Genomic DNA, 16,516 nt, shown 5'->3' with positions numbered 1-16,516 from the left:
ACCTGTTTAACTTTGTACTGGTTTAGTGATGGGGTGTGGAAACAAGTGGATTCAATTCCCAGCCCATTGCAATGTAATTTTGCAGAGCCCATGGTAGTATTGTTCATTATTGTATCATTATTATTATTAATTTGTTTGTATTCCAAAAAGGTTTGCAGGAACCAACTTAGATCAGTGTACAAATCATGGGAAGCATCAGAGGTGCAGAAAGAGAGAATGATTCTATAGGCTGGAGGCTAGGGGCTCCACCTAGAGTGTGAGATGCTCAATTTCACGTCTCTGTTCCAATAGCTATTGAATTATTTATCCACAGTAGAACAAGTTTGAAAGGAGAGATTGAGAGGAACCCAGAATGGAATAGCACATCGCTGAGGGGCTGGGATGCTTTCTGGAAATGCAGGAAGCAATTTGAAAGTAGGTCTCCCACATTGCTAGACAGTACCCTGATGACTGGGCTCTGTTCTCTCCTGCATCATTCTCAGGACCAGTCTACGCCCCTGCTGTAAATTGATCTCAGTTACCCTATTTGACGTTGACTAAGTTAGTCTGACTTACAGCGGTGTCCACACTGTGCTATGTCACCGGGAGAGTTACGTAACTGAAGGAGTGTAACATACATCAGCCGATAGCATTTGTGCAGCCCAATCCTGAGAAAGATCCATGATGGAACATAGTCTCTGAGGGAGCTGGAGTACAGATTTCAACAGGTGAGAACTCTCCCATCGATTTAGCATGTCTTCTCCAGACCTGGTCAATCAACAACATTTCATCTATCCCATTAGACCCAATTTAGCCAGTAGTGTAGATATGGCCTCAGTCTCTCCTGTTGAAGCTGTTGCATTGTGGATAAAACACAGAAAGAATCAGAGGGCCAGAAAAAGAGAATGACTCTATAGACTGGTAGTTCTGGGTACCCACACGCTCAACTTCATGTGTTTGTTCCAATGTTTATTTAATTAGCTATCCACCACAGAACAACATTGAAAGGAGAGATTGAGAGCAACCCAGACTGGAAGAGCACATCACTCAGGGGCTGGGGTGTTTTCTGGAAATGCAGGAAACCCAAATGCATAGTGTGATGGGTTCAGTCACAGAGACCCGCATTGGGACTGTCACCTGATGTGCTGAAATTACCTCTCAGCCCATTTTCCCTGCCAGTCTGGGCCTCCAGAACCCTGTCCTGTTGAGCCAGACACGCTAGCCTGCTGCAACACAGACGCAGGGTCTGGGCCCCAGCCTGAAAGCTGCAGATCTAGACTGAAATGAGCTCGGCAGGATACCTGTCTCCAGAGCGCAGATACCCAGCTACCAATGGGGTCTAAGCCCCAAATAAATCCATTTTACTCTCTATAAAGCTTATACAGGGTAAAATGATATATGTTCACCCTCTGTATCACTGCAAGAGAGCTATGCACAGCTGTTTGCCCCCTGGGTAACAATTACTTACACTGAGTTTATAAATAAATAAAAGTGATTTTATTAAGTATAAAAAGCAGGATTTAAGTGGTTTTAGGTAGTAACAGACACAATAAAGTAAATCACAAAGTCAAAAAAACCAACCAACCAACAAATAAAAAACACCACACGCAAGGCTAAGCTTAATACACCCAGAAATCAGTTACAAATGTTAACTTCTCACCCCAGTTCTTATTTCAGGTAAAATCCTTCTCAGATCAGATGCCTTTTCTGACCTGGGTCCAGCCTGTTCTCACCCAGCCCTGCAGTTACAATCCTTTTGTTTCCAGGTATCTCTATGGGGTGGGGAGGCCGTCTATGAAGCCAGCTGAAGACAATCATTGTTTGCCTTCTACACTTTATATAGAACATCCTTCAGGTGGGAAACCTTTGTTTGGAATTCCACCTCCCTCTGGAAAAGTACCTGCTTCAGGATGAATTTCAGTATCTGGTGACATGGTCACATGTCACTGTAAGACCCCAGTCTCCATTCTTCCTGAGTTGGCCCACACACACACTGGAAGGCTTGGAGGTAAACAGAGCCATTCACAGTTCAGTGATTCTGAAGCACCTTTAATGGCCGCCACTCCAAGTTTATATCTTATTCTCCTAATTCCAGACATAAAAATAATCCATGTAAACAAATAGGAAGAACACACTTAGTAGACTATAACCTTTCTAATGATATGTTACATGGGGCCCTTAGCATAAAGCATATTCGAGTTATGTCATATTCATAAGCATATTTTCATTAAGCATATGAAGTACAATGTCACATGTGGCTTTGCCCAGCACTGGACACAAGCTGGAATTGAACCTGGATCTCCCACCTCACAGGTGAACACCCCAGCTACTGGACTAAAAATTACAAAAGGAAGGACCACGACCGCCTCCTACGGTGGCTGTGTTGCGACCGGAACCTAAATCCTTGCCCTGCACATATGCATTGTTTTGAGACAAAGGAATCAGGAGTATTTATAATGCATTTGTGAATAGTTACAGGTCAATCCAAACGGCATTGTTTTTGACAATAAATTATTAGTCCAGAAGAAATTCTCCCAATTCACCTTTGTGTTCCAACACTGAGAAATACTTAAGGAGACATTTGGAGAGGTGACCAACAAATAAAGTGGAATAGATTCACCTCAGTTTTGTATCATATTAAAAAGACCTCACAGGACAAACATATATAAACCTGCCCCTGGAAATTTCCACCACTTGCATCCGAAGAAGTGGGTATTCACCCACGAAAGCTCATGCTGCAAAACGTCTGTTAGTCTATAAGGTGCCACAGGATTCTTTGTTGCTTTTACAGATCCAGACTAACACGGCTACCCCTCTGATACAGGACAAACAGCGATCCAGACCAGCTGATGCTCTGGTCCTCTGTGTTCCATTTCCACAAGGAAAGACACGGCAACAACATTAATTGCATGTGCTGTGCACACCTGTTATCCTGGGAGCAAACACTCTGTGTGTGTGGTTTTGGTGTGCAGTGGGCAGTGTGCGTGTGTGCTTGGTGTGTAGTGGGCACTATATGTGTGTATGTGGTGCGGGGTACAGTAGAGCTGAATGTCAAGTGTAGGCAGGTGCGTGTCCCTTACCCTGCCCACTGCTCAGGCTGGCATCCCCCCTCCTTCAATTTACACCACCTGGGGATTGGCTCATTGACTTCATTGAAGTGACACAGATTTCCCATAGATTCATGATTTCTAGTCTGACCATTGGCTAACACAGGCATGGAACCTCCCCCACTAATTAAAACTAGAACATGTCTTTTAGAGAGCAATCCAGACTTGATTTAAAGATGTCAAGTGATTGTGTTTTGGTATGTTGTCCCATTCATGATTCAAAACATGCTCAGATTTGCACCAATTGAAGATCTGGCCCTTTGGCTTCAATGGAGCTAGGCTGTTTTATACTATCTATGAATCTGGCCCAATGACTCCCAGGGAGAGGCATCCATTTACAACAGCAGGGGAAGTGGTCTAATGGGTAGTGTCCATATCATGGTTACCTGTGTAAGCAAGTCTAGCAATATCCACCAGATGTAGGCACAGTGCAGAGAAGCCCTGTACATCCTCGGTGGGCACAAGTTGAGGAATGTAGGTCTAATGATGCCCCGTCCGCCTGTGTGATGACACTAGAAGGCAGGGGAGTATGCACATTCTCTCTTCCCTAGCTTCACCAGGTTACTGGGCACGGACAAGAGGCTGCCACTAGGAACATCTCCATGGAGGAGATTGTATAATCCCACGGGAATGCCTTTTGCTCTCCTTTCCAGTATCAGAAAATATTGTATTGATATTTGGGGTGAGAGCATTTCTAGTTGACTCATAAATTTATTTAGCATCTTAAAGCAGAGCTCTCTGTGCAGATAATATGCATGCAAGCAGGATAATTCTGTGAAGTCCGTAGCATGCTAGTGTTTTGGCAGATGCTTCATTTTTCAAGAGCAGCTTTCCCTGAAGATTTAGTGGTCTGTGGTAGGAGTAGGTAATTTAATTGGGCCTCTGGTGAATGTTTTTTATGCTTTCATTTAATGACCATGATGACTTTGTTTTATTTATATAGCTGTTTTCAGTACGCCACATTTTGCTGTGTTTACTAGCTTGAGTTGTTAGAAAGGATGATAAAATACATGTATTCCAAGGGAAGTGTTAATTTTCTTTTTATTTGATTTCATATTAAATAAGCATCTTAAGCAGTACACCTTGTTAATTATCCCTTGTTTTAATATCATTTCTTTTTCTTCCATACTTATGAACTTTTAAAAATATATATTATATCTAGATTTAGTATGCACAAATAACCTCAGTATTGGTGCTGCACATAACAACATTCAATCTGCACATGGATGGAAAAAAATAGAGGGATCATTGGTCATTTCCAGTTGTACAGAGAAGCACCAAATTAACAGTGGAGGGCAGATGACTGCGGTTTCCTCCTGAGCTCCTCTGGTCATAATGTGGTCTCCATCAAGCAAAATGTATGAACCTATCCTTCCTAATTTGGGGAATAAACTAGCAAGGGAAGGACATAGAATACCAGGGTGATTGGCATGCTATAGATACATAGATAGATAATCTGAAGTACTCTTACATGTCTTTCAGGTTTTACATTTCACCTATTGGGTCAGGACAATGAGGTGATTCTGAAACAATTAGTCCATTTCAGCTGCATCTAACTTTCTGTTCCTTTCATTCCAGACTTGATGCTATGGCAGGTTGGAAAATTTCCATCAAAAAGGCCAAACATCCCTCCTCCCCAAACCATGGCTGTGGGACTATTGTGTGATATTCCAGGGTAGTTCAGCAAGAGGAGAGACCATCATGCATCATGGGAGATGTAGTCCAGCCTGGGAGCCTGGCCCATGAAGCAATTGGCGGTGTGTGGTATCTGATGGAACCCCGTAGTATTTCCAAGCCAAAATGTTAAGTTTTCAGCCAAAAGCTTTCAGTCTCCACAAACAAACCCCTTTGTGGATTATCTCTATTCAGTACCAAGATTCCACTGAAAAGAGCAGGATGAAATCTACCCCTAACCTCATACTGTGTAACTCTGGTAGAAATTGCATCATTTATTAACACAGTAGGAAAGAGTGGGCCAAATTAATCCCCAGGGCATAAGTTACACTGAGGGTGGCTTTGGTTCACTGAGATCATTAATTAGGTGTTGTGTCTCTCGGAGCTCAGGTATTCCCAGTTGCTTCAGGAATCATGTTCCACAGATCACAAATCTTACTATAAAACTTCACGAATGCTCCAAACTGGCAGTTTCTGATGATGGGGAAACGCCAACACATCTCTCTCTCCTTTCTCAGCAGGTATGTCCTATTGTCCTGAATTACAGTCACACACACACATATAGACACCATGGGGATCAGCAGGTATTGAATTCAATACCTCCAGCACTAAAAGCCTCAGCCCCAACTCCTATCCCCTCAGCTAAAGGAGCGACCTCCTTGGGTGGAAAAAATAGGCAATTACATAGTCACTGAAGCCAGTGCTTTCATTGTGTCTCTGGATTTTCATACAGGCTAAAGTAAAGGCCAAAAAGCTTAATTAGCACAGTAAGTAAGATTTACCCCAAACCCACATGCCAAGCCACAGAGCTCCCTTTGCCCAAAGAGGGTAGAAAGATTGACATTTCTTTACTCTCACCCCTTCTTTAGCTAAGTAATAATCTCTTCAGACTGATTCTCTCAGAGCACCGTCACAAGTCACTGTTTTCTTTTTGAATTAGTGAACAGGAGTCTTTGTGTGAGGGGCATAATTAACCTGCATGTCATTGTATTTGCACAGTGTGTGCATTTTATCAAACACCTGGAATGACCAACTGTGAACATCTGCTTCTGTGGATTAAGACCTTCCCTGAGCGGATACTGATGTCCATTAAGAAACTGATCTCCATTTATGTTCACTTACTTCATTACAGAGAAGGGGAATTTTTTCCGCACCATCCACCTGCCCACAACTCTGCAGCTGCCTGATCTCTCTTCAGAGGAGATGGAAAAGGGAAATCACTCGGAGGTGACTGAGTTCATTCTCTCAGGACTGACAGATCGTCCGGAGCTGCAGGTCCCCCTCTTTGGGGTGTTCCTACTGATTTATGGAGTCACGCTGCTGGGGAATGGTGGGATGATCTTATTAATCACAATTGACCACCGACTCCACACCCCCATGTACTTTTTCCTCAGTAATTTATCTTTCTGTGACCTCTGCTTTTCCTTGATTATTTCCCCTAAGATGCTGCTTAATTTCTTAGCCGAGAGGAAAAGCATTTCTTACACTGAGTGCACAGTGCAACTGTATTTCTCAATTGTTTTTGGAGATGTTGAGTGCCTCTTGCTGGCTGTGATGGCGTATGACCGTTATGTGGCCATCTGTAACCCGCTGCTCTATACGGTCACCATGTCCAGGCAGCTTTGTAAACAGCTGGTGGCTTTGTTGTATGCTGTGGGGTTGGTGGATTCAATGATAAACACTTTTTTAATATTTCGGCTGTCATTCTGCAGCTCCAACATCATCAATCATTTCTTCTGTGACATCCCCCCGCTGCTGGCGCTATCCTGTTCTGACACCCGCATCAAAGAGATTGTGATGTTTGTTTTCTCATGCTGCATTATAGTGAGCAGCCTTGTAACTGTCCTCCTCTCCTATGTCTATATCATCTCCACCATCCTGCAGATCCGCTCTGCCGAGGGCCGGCGCAAAGCCTTCTCCACCTGCTCTTTCCACTTGACTGCTGTGGCCCTGTATTTTGGCACCCTCCTCTTCATGTATATACATCCCACCTCCAGCTATTCAATGGACACAGGCAAAGTGGCCACAGTGTTTTACACGGTGGTGATCCCCATGTTGAACCCCCTCATCTACAGCCTGAGGAACACGGAGGTGAAGGACGCCCTGAGGAGAGCAATGAATAAACTCCTAACCAATTCCTGAATCTGTTTAACTCTGTACTGGTTTAGTGATGGGGTGTGGAAACAGGTGAATTCAATTCCCAGCCCTTTGCAATATAATTTCACACAGCCCGTGGTCGTATTGTTCATCATTGTATTGTTATTTTTATTAATTTGTTTGTATTCCAACAAGGTCTGCGGACCCCAAATGAGATCAGTGGGAAGCATCAGAGGTGCAGAAAGAGAGAATGATTCTATAGGCTGGGGGCTAAGGGCACCCACCTAGAGTGTGAGATGCTCAACTTCACGTCTCTGTTCCAATGGTTATTGAATTATTTATCCACAGTAGAACAAGTTTGGAAGGAGAAATTGAGAGGAACCCAGAATGGAATAGCACATCGCTCAGGGGCTGGGATGCTTTCTGGAAATGCAGGAAGCAATTTGAAAGTGGGTCTCCCACATTGCCAGACAGTGCCCTGGTAATTGGGCTATGTTGTGTCCTGCATCGTTCTCAGGACTGGTCTACATTACTACTGTAAATTGATCTCAGTTACGCTACTTCAAGTTGACTAAGTTAGTCTGACTTACAGCGGTGTCCACACTGTGCTATGTCACTGGAAGAGTTACGTAATGGAAGTAACATACATCATCTGACAGCGTTAGTGTAGCCCAGCCCTGAGAATGATCCATCATGGAATATAGTGTCTGAGGGAGGTGGAGTACAGACTTCAACAGGTGAGAACTCTCCCATCGACTTAGCATGTCTTCCCCAGACCTGCTCAATCAACACCACTTCATCTATCCCAGTAGCCCTGATTTACCCAATAGTGTAGATATGGCCTCAGTCTCTTCTGTTGAAGCTGTTGCACTGTGGATAAAAGACAGGAAGAATCATGGGTCCAGAAAGCGAGAATGACTGTATAGACTGGTAGTTCGGGGTACCCACATATTCAAATTCACATGTCTGTTCCAATTGTTATTTAATTAGCTATCCACCACAGAACAACTTGGAAAGGAGAGATTGAAAGCAACTCAGATTCCAAGAGCACATCACTCAGTGGCTGGGATGCTTTCTGCAAATGCAGGAAATATAAGTGCATAGTGTTATGAGCTGGGCCACAGAGACCCTCATTGGGACTGTCACCTGATGTGCTGAAATTACCTCTGAGCCCATTTTCACTGCCAGACTTTGCCTCCAGAACCCTGCCTTGCTGAGCCAGACATGCTAGCCTGCTGCAACACAGATGCAGGGTCTGGGCCCCAGCCTGAAAGCTGCAGATCTACACTGAAATGAGCTCAGCAGGAAACTTGTCTCCATCACGCAGACACTCAGCTCCCAATGGGATCTAAAACCCAAATAAATCCATTTTACTCTCTATAAAGCTTATACAGGGTAAAATGATAAATGTTCATGCTCTATATCACTGCAAGAGAGATATGCACAGCTGTTTGCCTCCCGGGTAACAATTACTTACACTGAGTTTATAAATAAATAAAAGTTATTTTATTAAGTATAAAAAGTAGGATTTAAGTGGTTTTAGGTAGTAACAGACACAAAGTAAGTCACAAACGGAAAAAAAAAAACCCAACCAAAAAAAAAAAAAAAAACCACTCGCAACACTAAGTTTAATAAACTCAGAAATCATTTACAAATGTTAACTTCTCACCCCAGTTGTTATTTCAGGCAAAATCCTTCTCATGTCGGATCCTTTTTCTGCCCTGGGTCCAGCCTGTTCTCCCCCACCCCTGCAGTTACAGTCCTTTTGTTTCCAGGTGCTTGCAGGTATCTCTGTGGGGTGGGGAGGTCGTCTCTTAAGCGAGCTGAAGACAACTCATCATTTGCCTTCCCCACTTTATATAGAACATCCTTCAGGTGGGAAACCTCCCTCAGGAAAAGTAGCAGCTTCAAGATGGATTTCAGTATCTGGTGACAAGGTCACATGTCACTGTAAGACCCCAGTCTCCATTCTTCCTGAGTTGGCCCACGCACACACTGGAAGGCTTGCAGGTAAACAGAGCCATTCACAGATCAGTGATTCTGAAGCACCCTTAATGACCTCCACTTAATATGTCTACATCAGTGATACATGTTTATATCTTATTCTCCTAACTCCAGACATAGAAATAATCCATGTAAACAAATGGGATGAACACACTTGGTAGATTATGATCTTTATAATAATATGTTACATGGGGCACTTAGCATAAAGCATATTCCAGTTATGTCATATTCATAAGCATATTTTCATTAAGCATATGGAGTGCAATGTCACATGTGGCTTTGCCCAGCACTGGAGAGAAGGGGGAATTGAACCTGGATCTCCCACCTCACAGGTGAACACCCCAACTATTGGGCTAAAAATTACAAAGGGAAGGACCACGACCGCCTCCTACGGTGGCTGCGTTGCGACAGGAACCTAAATCCTTCCCCCGCACACACACATTGTTTTGAGACAAAGCTATTAGGAGTATTTATAATGCATTTGTGAATAGTTTCAGGTCAATCCAAACGGTATTGTTTTTGACAATAAATTATTAGTCCAGAAGAAATTTGCCCATTTCTAGACACCTTTGTGTTCCAATGCTGGGAAATACTTAAGGAGAGATTTGGAGAAGTGACCATTAAATGAAGTGGAATACAGTCACCTCAGATTTGTATCATATTAAAAAGCCATTACGGGAGAGCCAGCGATCCAGATTAGATGATGCTCTGGCCCTCTGTGTTCCATTTCCACAAGGAAAGACATGGCAACATCATGAATTGCATGTGCTGTGCACACCTGTTGTCCTGGGAGCAAACATGCTCCAGGGAGCAAATCTCAAACTCATCAAAGCCAAATTTAACCTCTGCCACCCAAGGAAGCAGCTCCAGAGGCATTAACGTTGGTATGGTTAGCAAACAGGGAAGGATTATTCTCTAAGTTTGATTTTAGGGTTCTGAGCAGGTACTGCTTCCCTCCTTCTCAACTCATTGTAAGTGAAGGGAGGAAAAACAAAGAGGTACCACCAAGTCATGGGCAAACAAGTCAGTTTCAGAGCACTTCAGCCTTTAATTGAAATGACAGTGAGCTGTTCATGGGAGGGGAAGGAAGGAATTATCCTGAGAGGAGACATTTCAATTTTTCTGAACCTATTTACCTTTCAAAAGGAGGAAAAAGCTTTACGAAGGGAGGGAGAAGAGTGACTGGAAAAGGAGAGAAAAATAGCTTTAATAGGAAGAGGGAAACTCCCCCATCGATTCAGGGAATGTCTAAGCTAAAGCCATTACATTGACTCAGCTATAGTGTGCAGCAGTGCCGTAACATAGATGCTTTCCACATTGATGAACGGGTTTTTATTCCATTCATGTAGTTAATACACATCTCCGAGAGGCAGTAGCTAGGTCAATGGAAGAATTACACTGAGGGTCAGTACAAGCTAACTGCCTCGCACAGAGTGTGAAAAGATTCCCTGCCCTGTGTAACGGAGCTCAGTTGATCTAATTTTTAAGCACAAACCAGGCCTCAGAGAAGCTACTGATAGAAAAGCCCAGTTGGGAAATCTAGTCCTATCTGCTTGCCAGGGCAGCAGAATCCCCTTCGGTTCTTTTTGTTCAGGCTAGTTGGAAATATTCCAGCTGTCCCAGCTTCCCAGTAGAGATTATTCTGCATTATTCTGCAGTCTGATCGAGCTGTGGTGTGTGTGTGTGTGTCTGAGATGGAGGATACAATCGGGCTAAATATCAAGTGTAGGCAGGTGTGTGTCCCTTGCCCTGCTCAGTGCTCAGGCTGGCATTCCCCTGGTGCAGGACCCTTTGTGAGATCATAGAATGATAGGACTGGAAAGGACCTTGAGAGGTCATCTATTCCACTCCCTTGCACTCATGGCAGGACCAAATATTATCTAGACCATCCCCAACAGGGGTTTGTCTAACCTGCTCTTAAAATTCACCAATGGTAGAGATTCCACAACTTTCCTGGACAAGTTATTCCAGTGCTTAGCCACTCTTAATGTTGGGATGTTTTTCCTAATGACCAGCCTAAACTGCTCTAGCTGAAATTGAAGTCCATTGGTTCTTGTCCTTCCCCTCCTCCCCGACTGTTTTGCAATTTTATTCCTAAACTCTGTTTAATGGACTATAAATGATAGGAAATGAATAAAGTTAACAAAAGAATCAGGAGGGAGCTGGCATGCTCGGAGATATTTTGTAACAGAATCTGCAGAGATGCTGCAGAGATCTTCAGTGTTAAACACCAGTTTGCGGAATATTCTCCTTTTTGAAGCCTGCTCTTGTTAAACTCCAAGGCCCCCTTTCTTAGGGAGTCCAATGGGAAAGCAGATTAGCATTGTATATTGCTAATGCTGTTGCTAGCATTGCAAACCTTTTCGGGGATTGTTAAAGGTGTGTGAGTGGGGAGTGAAAGTTTTTTTTCGCAGATACAAAAGTCTGGGGGGAGGAAGGAGGGGGGAAGCAAAGAACGAGTTAATTTAACACTGCAACTAGAAAGCTACCAAAGGTCCATCTAGCCCAGTATCCAGTCTTCTGACAGTGGCCAATGCCAGGTGCCCCACAGGGAATGAACAGAACAGGGAATCATCAAGTGATCCATTCCCTGTCACTCATTCCCAGCTTCTGATAAACAGAGGCTGGGGGACACCATCCCTGCATATCCTGGCTAATAGCCATTGAGGGATCTATCCTCCATAAATTTATTTAGTTCTTTTTTGAAACCTGTTATAGTCTTAACCTTGACAACATCCTCTGACAAGGGGTTCCACAGGTTGGCTGTGCATTGTGTGAAAAATAGGGTTTTTTTGTTTGTTTTAAACCTGATGCCTATTAATTTCATTTGGTGGCCCCTAGTTCTTGTGTTATGAAAAGGAGTAAATGACAATTCCTTACTTACTTTCTCCACATCAGTCATGATTTAATGGACCTCTATCATATTTCCCCTTAGTTGTCTATTTTCCAACCTGAAAAGTCCCAGTCTTATTAATCTCTCCTCATACAGAAGCCGTTCCATAGCCTTTATAATTTTTGTTGCCCTTTTCTGAACCTTTTCCAATTCCAATATATCCTTTTTTGAGATTGGGCCACCACATCTGCCTGCAGTAATCAAGATGTGGGCATACCATGGATTTATAGAGATAAGATGTTATTATCTATCCCTTTCTTAATGATAGCCAACATTTTGTTCACATTTTTGACTGCCCCTGCACTTTGAGGGAAATTTTCAGAACACAACATACAATGTAATCCTATAATTTCATCTTCCACACATATTTTATCAGGACAATACTGATCAGCAGATTATGAGTTTTCAAATTATACATTATAAAGCATACTTTAAAAAGTCAACAGAACAAAAAACTAAATAAAAGATCCTCAAACAATTCCACCCCACCACAAGCTACACTCTCCGAAATACTAGACAAAAAAATCAGCTATTCAAACATATGAAACATAGAATGTGAGAGAACTACTGTCTGTGAAGCAGACCAAACAGGTGTAGCCATACCCATAGCCTTATGTAATCAGTAGCATGATCAGAACAAATTCCATGGGAACAACCCCTAGATTGCACAGGAACACCCTTTATAGTCTGTGGGAGTGTGAAAGTATTCTATTCCCACGAAACTCTTCACTTCCATCCTTCCACCTCCAAAGAAACACACAGCAATGGTTCATAGTGTGTTTAACCTGCTCCCAATTGGTACATAACCTGAGGACCCAGCTGTGGAGGGAACGCAGCAGGAGTTAACATGGATTGGAATCTTGTTAACTTTGGGTCTGGTCTCTGTGAAGTCCAGATCTACCTCCACATCTCAGACAATTCATGAAAAAGGCCTTGCAAAGGGACCTAGGACAGGGGCCAAATTCAGCAGACCCAGTGCTCCTCCATCAATGACTCCTGCGAGATTTGACATTCATTATTCTCATTCATTAAGGGATGAATACAGCCCTATATTTTGGGGTGATGTTTAAAGAAGTGAAAAATTCCCCATTCTGTTAAGGAATGAAGCAGGTTTAACTGAAGCCCCACCCTTCTGTGTGAAATCACTGGAGGACAGGGGGATAATGCACATTCTCTCTTTCCTAGCTTGACCGGGGTTCTGGGTATGGACAAGGGGTTGCTGTTAGGACAATCTTTAAGGGACCCTTTTAATGACTTTAAGGATCTGTAACAGTGTGTCACCAACCTCTCACAAGCACTCCTTCTGGTTGGGTGTGTCCACAGTTTTTAAACAGTCCCAGCCCTGGTATCTGGACACACCCCCAGAGCTTCCTCCCTGGAGACAACAGTTTTGCTTTTTCTGGGTCTTTCTGGGCCTAGATCTCCGGATGGGAAACTCAGTAGTTTGATCCCTGTTACTGTCGTCCAATTGAAGCCACTTCCTCAGTGGCCCAACCTCTACTCCAGAACCAAGCCCAGGGACCCTAAGAACAGCAGCCACACATCACTGTGTCCCATTAACTAAACTGCTTTCAGCTCCCTTGGGCTACTGCCACATAGCCCCAGCCCTGACTCATGCTTCTCCTTTACCTCAGGGCAAATGTACGTTCAGACCTATCAGCCAACCAGGAGCCCTTTTTTACTCCCCCAGGCCACGTCTACACTACCCGCCGGATTGGTGGGTAGTAATCAATCTATCGGAAATTGATTTATTGCATCTCATCTAGATGCCATAAATTGATCCCTGAAATGATGCCCGTACTCCACCTTGGCCGGAGGAGTAAGTGAGGTCAATGGGGGAGCCATGGCGGTCAATTTGCCACCGTGAGGATGGCCAAGTAAGTCAAACTAAGATACTTTTAGCCAGCCAGGAGTTCAATGGAGTTCAATGGAGCTACAGTGATTGACACCAGCGAGGGATCTGGGCCATTGACTTCTATGAAGCTTTGTCAATTTACACCACCTGAGGAGTGGCTCATTGACGGCGGTCGACTTGCCGCCATGAGGATGGCCAGGTAAGTCAAACTAAGATACTTCGACTTCAGTTACGTGAATAGCGTAGCTGAAGTTGCATATCTTACATCTACCCCACCCCCTAGTATAGACCAGTCCCCAGTCCCTGCCAGTTCTGAGCTGTCCATGTTGCTGCAGTTACCTTTAGCCAGACAGGAGTTCAATGGAGCTACAGTGAGTGACACCCGAGAGGGATCTGGGCCACTGACTTCTATGAAGCTGTGTCAATTTACACCACCTGGGGATTGGCGCGTTGACTTCATTGAAGTGAAACAGATTTCCCATAGATTCATGATTTCTAGTCTGACCATAGGCTAGAACAGGGCATGGAACCTCCTCCACTAATTAAAACTAGAACATCTCTTTTAGAGAGCAATCCAGTCTTGATTTAAAGATGTCAAGTGATTGTGTTTTGGTACGTTGTCCCATTCATGATTCAAAAACGTGCTGAGATTTGCACCAATTGAAGATCTGGCCCTTTGGCTTCAATGCAGCTAGGCTGTTTTATACTATCTATGAATCTGCCCCAATGACTCCTAGGGAGAGGAATCCATTTACAATAGCAGGGGAATTGGTCTAATGGGTAGTGTCCATATCATGGTTACCTGTGTAAGCAAGTCTAGCAATATCCACCAGATGTAGGCACAGTGCAGAGAAGCCCTGTACATCCTCGGTGGGTACAAGTTGAGGAATGTAGGTCTAATGATGCTCCGTCTGCCTGTGTGATGACACTAGAAGGCAGGGGAGTATGCACATTTTCTCTTCCCTAGCATCACCAAGTTACTGGGCATGGACAAGAGGCTACCACTAGGAACATCTCCATGGAGGAGATTGTGCACAAAGGGCTCATCTGTATTTCAGAGACAACCGAGTCCTGAGACTTGTAGGAAGAGAAAGGATATTTGCAATGCATCGGAGCTGTTAGTGTTCCCACTGGGTCATTTCACAAGATGAAATCCCTGGCCATGCACTGAAGAGATCCCAGCAGAGAAGGGCACAGAAATTAAATTGTCCTCTCTTTCATGAGGACTTTACTATTTTTCATTCTTGAATGTCTCTTTTCCTGTGAAATAAAAGGCATTTGCACAAAAAGTTGAAGGCTACTCTTTGCATGTGAAACCATAAAAATCAAGATCTTCTTCGCATCTATCAAACCTGCGTCCCATTTATCCAACACACCATTTTTATAATAGTGATTCCATTCAGAAGGGTCATTTCCATAGTTCCCCCTAAGGTGTGTGCCTGGGTGGTTGCACACGAGGGAGTGAAGGGTCATGCACCTAATTAGACCATGGAGAGAATGCATGTGTAGTATGAGGTGGTGGCCTTCGGAGGATTAGGGAGTAGGTGGCGGAGCAATGGGGTGAGATTGGGAGCGAGGGGAAATTGGGACGTGCAAGGCTGCGCCGGCTGGAAAGAGATGTGACTCTCTCTAGCTCCAGGGCTATGGTTGCCGAGGACAGATGTCCCTCCTTCCCAGCCTCAGCTCAGTGGCTGCTGTGGCAGAGGAGACACTCCACTCTTCCCAGTCGCAGCTCGGTGGCTGCCGTGGTGCTGGAGGGAGACAGCTCTCTCCAAACAAATGCTAAAACCTAATGGAAATCAATTCTTCTGACAAGTGATTTCCCTTAAGTTTTAGCATTTGTTTGGAGAGAGGCATTGGAAACCATTAAGGACAGATCTTTGCTCTCTAGTATAGTTTTGGCTTTTAAGAGTACTCCCATTGGCTCATAAGTAGCAAGCAGCACTGGGTTTAGTGGGGGTGCTAAGTGTTTTTCACGATAAAGACCTTATTTGCAAGCTCTTTGAAGTAGGGATCACTCTGCAAAGTCCAAAGCCATGTGTTAATGTCCTGGAGGTCATGTAAAAACGTAATGAGTCAGTCTACTCCGAGTTTTTAACTTGGTGACACACAGTGTGAAACCAGAAGAACTTTGCCTGTTTCTACAGGGCTCTGTTGCGCTTGCACTGCATGGGCCCTAAACACTAATTTAAAATACCCACCACCAACCACTTGATGTTTTACTTCCCTTTGTATTTTCAGTGTTGCCATTTGTTTGTGTGTGGCTTTGTTTTGCTGTCTGTGTTGCTTTATTACTTATTTTTACTGTTCTCTGTGTGTGAAGTATTAATCAAATTAAGAGTTGACATTCCAGAGAAATTGTATAATCCCACGGGAATGCCTTTTGCTCTCCTTTCCAGTATCAGAAAATATTGTATTGATATTTGGGGTGAGAGCATTTCTAGTTGACTCATAAATGTATTTAGCGTCTTAAAGCTGAGCTCTCTGTGCAGATAATATGCATGCAAGTGGGATAGTTCTGTGAAGTCCGTAGCATGCTAGTGTTTTGGCAGATGCTTCATTTTTCAGCTTTCCCTGAAGATTTAGTGGTCGGTGGTAGGAGTAGGTTATTTAATTAGGCCTCTGGTGCATATTTTTTATGCTTTCACTTAATGACTTTGTTTTATTTATATAGCTGTTTTCAGTACACCACATTTTGCTGTGTTTACTAGCTTGAGTTGTTAGAAAGGATGATAAAATACATATATTCCAAGTGAAGTGTTAATTTTCTTTTTATTTGATTTCATATTAAATAAGCATCTTAAGCACTACACCTTGTTAATTATCCCTTGTTTTAATATCCTTTCTTCTTCTTCCATACCTATGAACTTTTAAAAATATATATTATATCTAGATTTAGTATGCACA

At 43.5% G+C, this 16,516-nt stretch overlaps 1 protein-coding gene across 1 annotated transcript; it reads left to right on the top strand.

Moving 5' to 3' along the window:
• The first annotated feature begins 5,963 nt into the window (after positions 1 to 5,963).
• On the top strand, positions 5,964 to 6,902 carry LOC120403425 (olfactory receptor 1038-like). Its single transcript, XM_039534494.1, has one exon. It carries the CDS (start codon positions 5,964 to 5,966, stop codon positions 6,900 to 6,902), a length of 939 nt encoding a protein of 312 aa, XP_039390428.1.
• The last annotated feature ends 9,614 nt before the right edge of the window (positions 6,903 to 16,516 follow it).

This window comes from Mauremys reevesii, linkage group 4 (assembly GCF_016161935.1).
Source record: "Mauremys reevesii isolate NIE-2019 linkage group 4, ASM1616193v1, whole genome shotgun sequence".
Lineage (NCBI taxonomy): Eukaryota > Metazoa > Chordata > Testudines > Geoemydidae > Mauremys > Mauremys reevesii.
The sequence above is the reverse complement of the archived record's forward strand: the minus strand, read 5'-3'. Positions and strand labels throughout refer to the sequence as shown.

Excerpts from the sequence above, each read along its gene's own strand:
- LOC120403425 (XM_039534494.1), top strand. The coding sequence starts at position 5,964 with ATGGAAAAGGGAAATCACTCGGAGGTGACTGAGTTCATTCTCTCAGGA.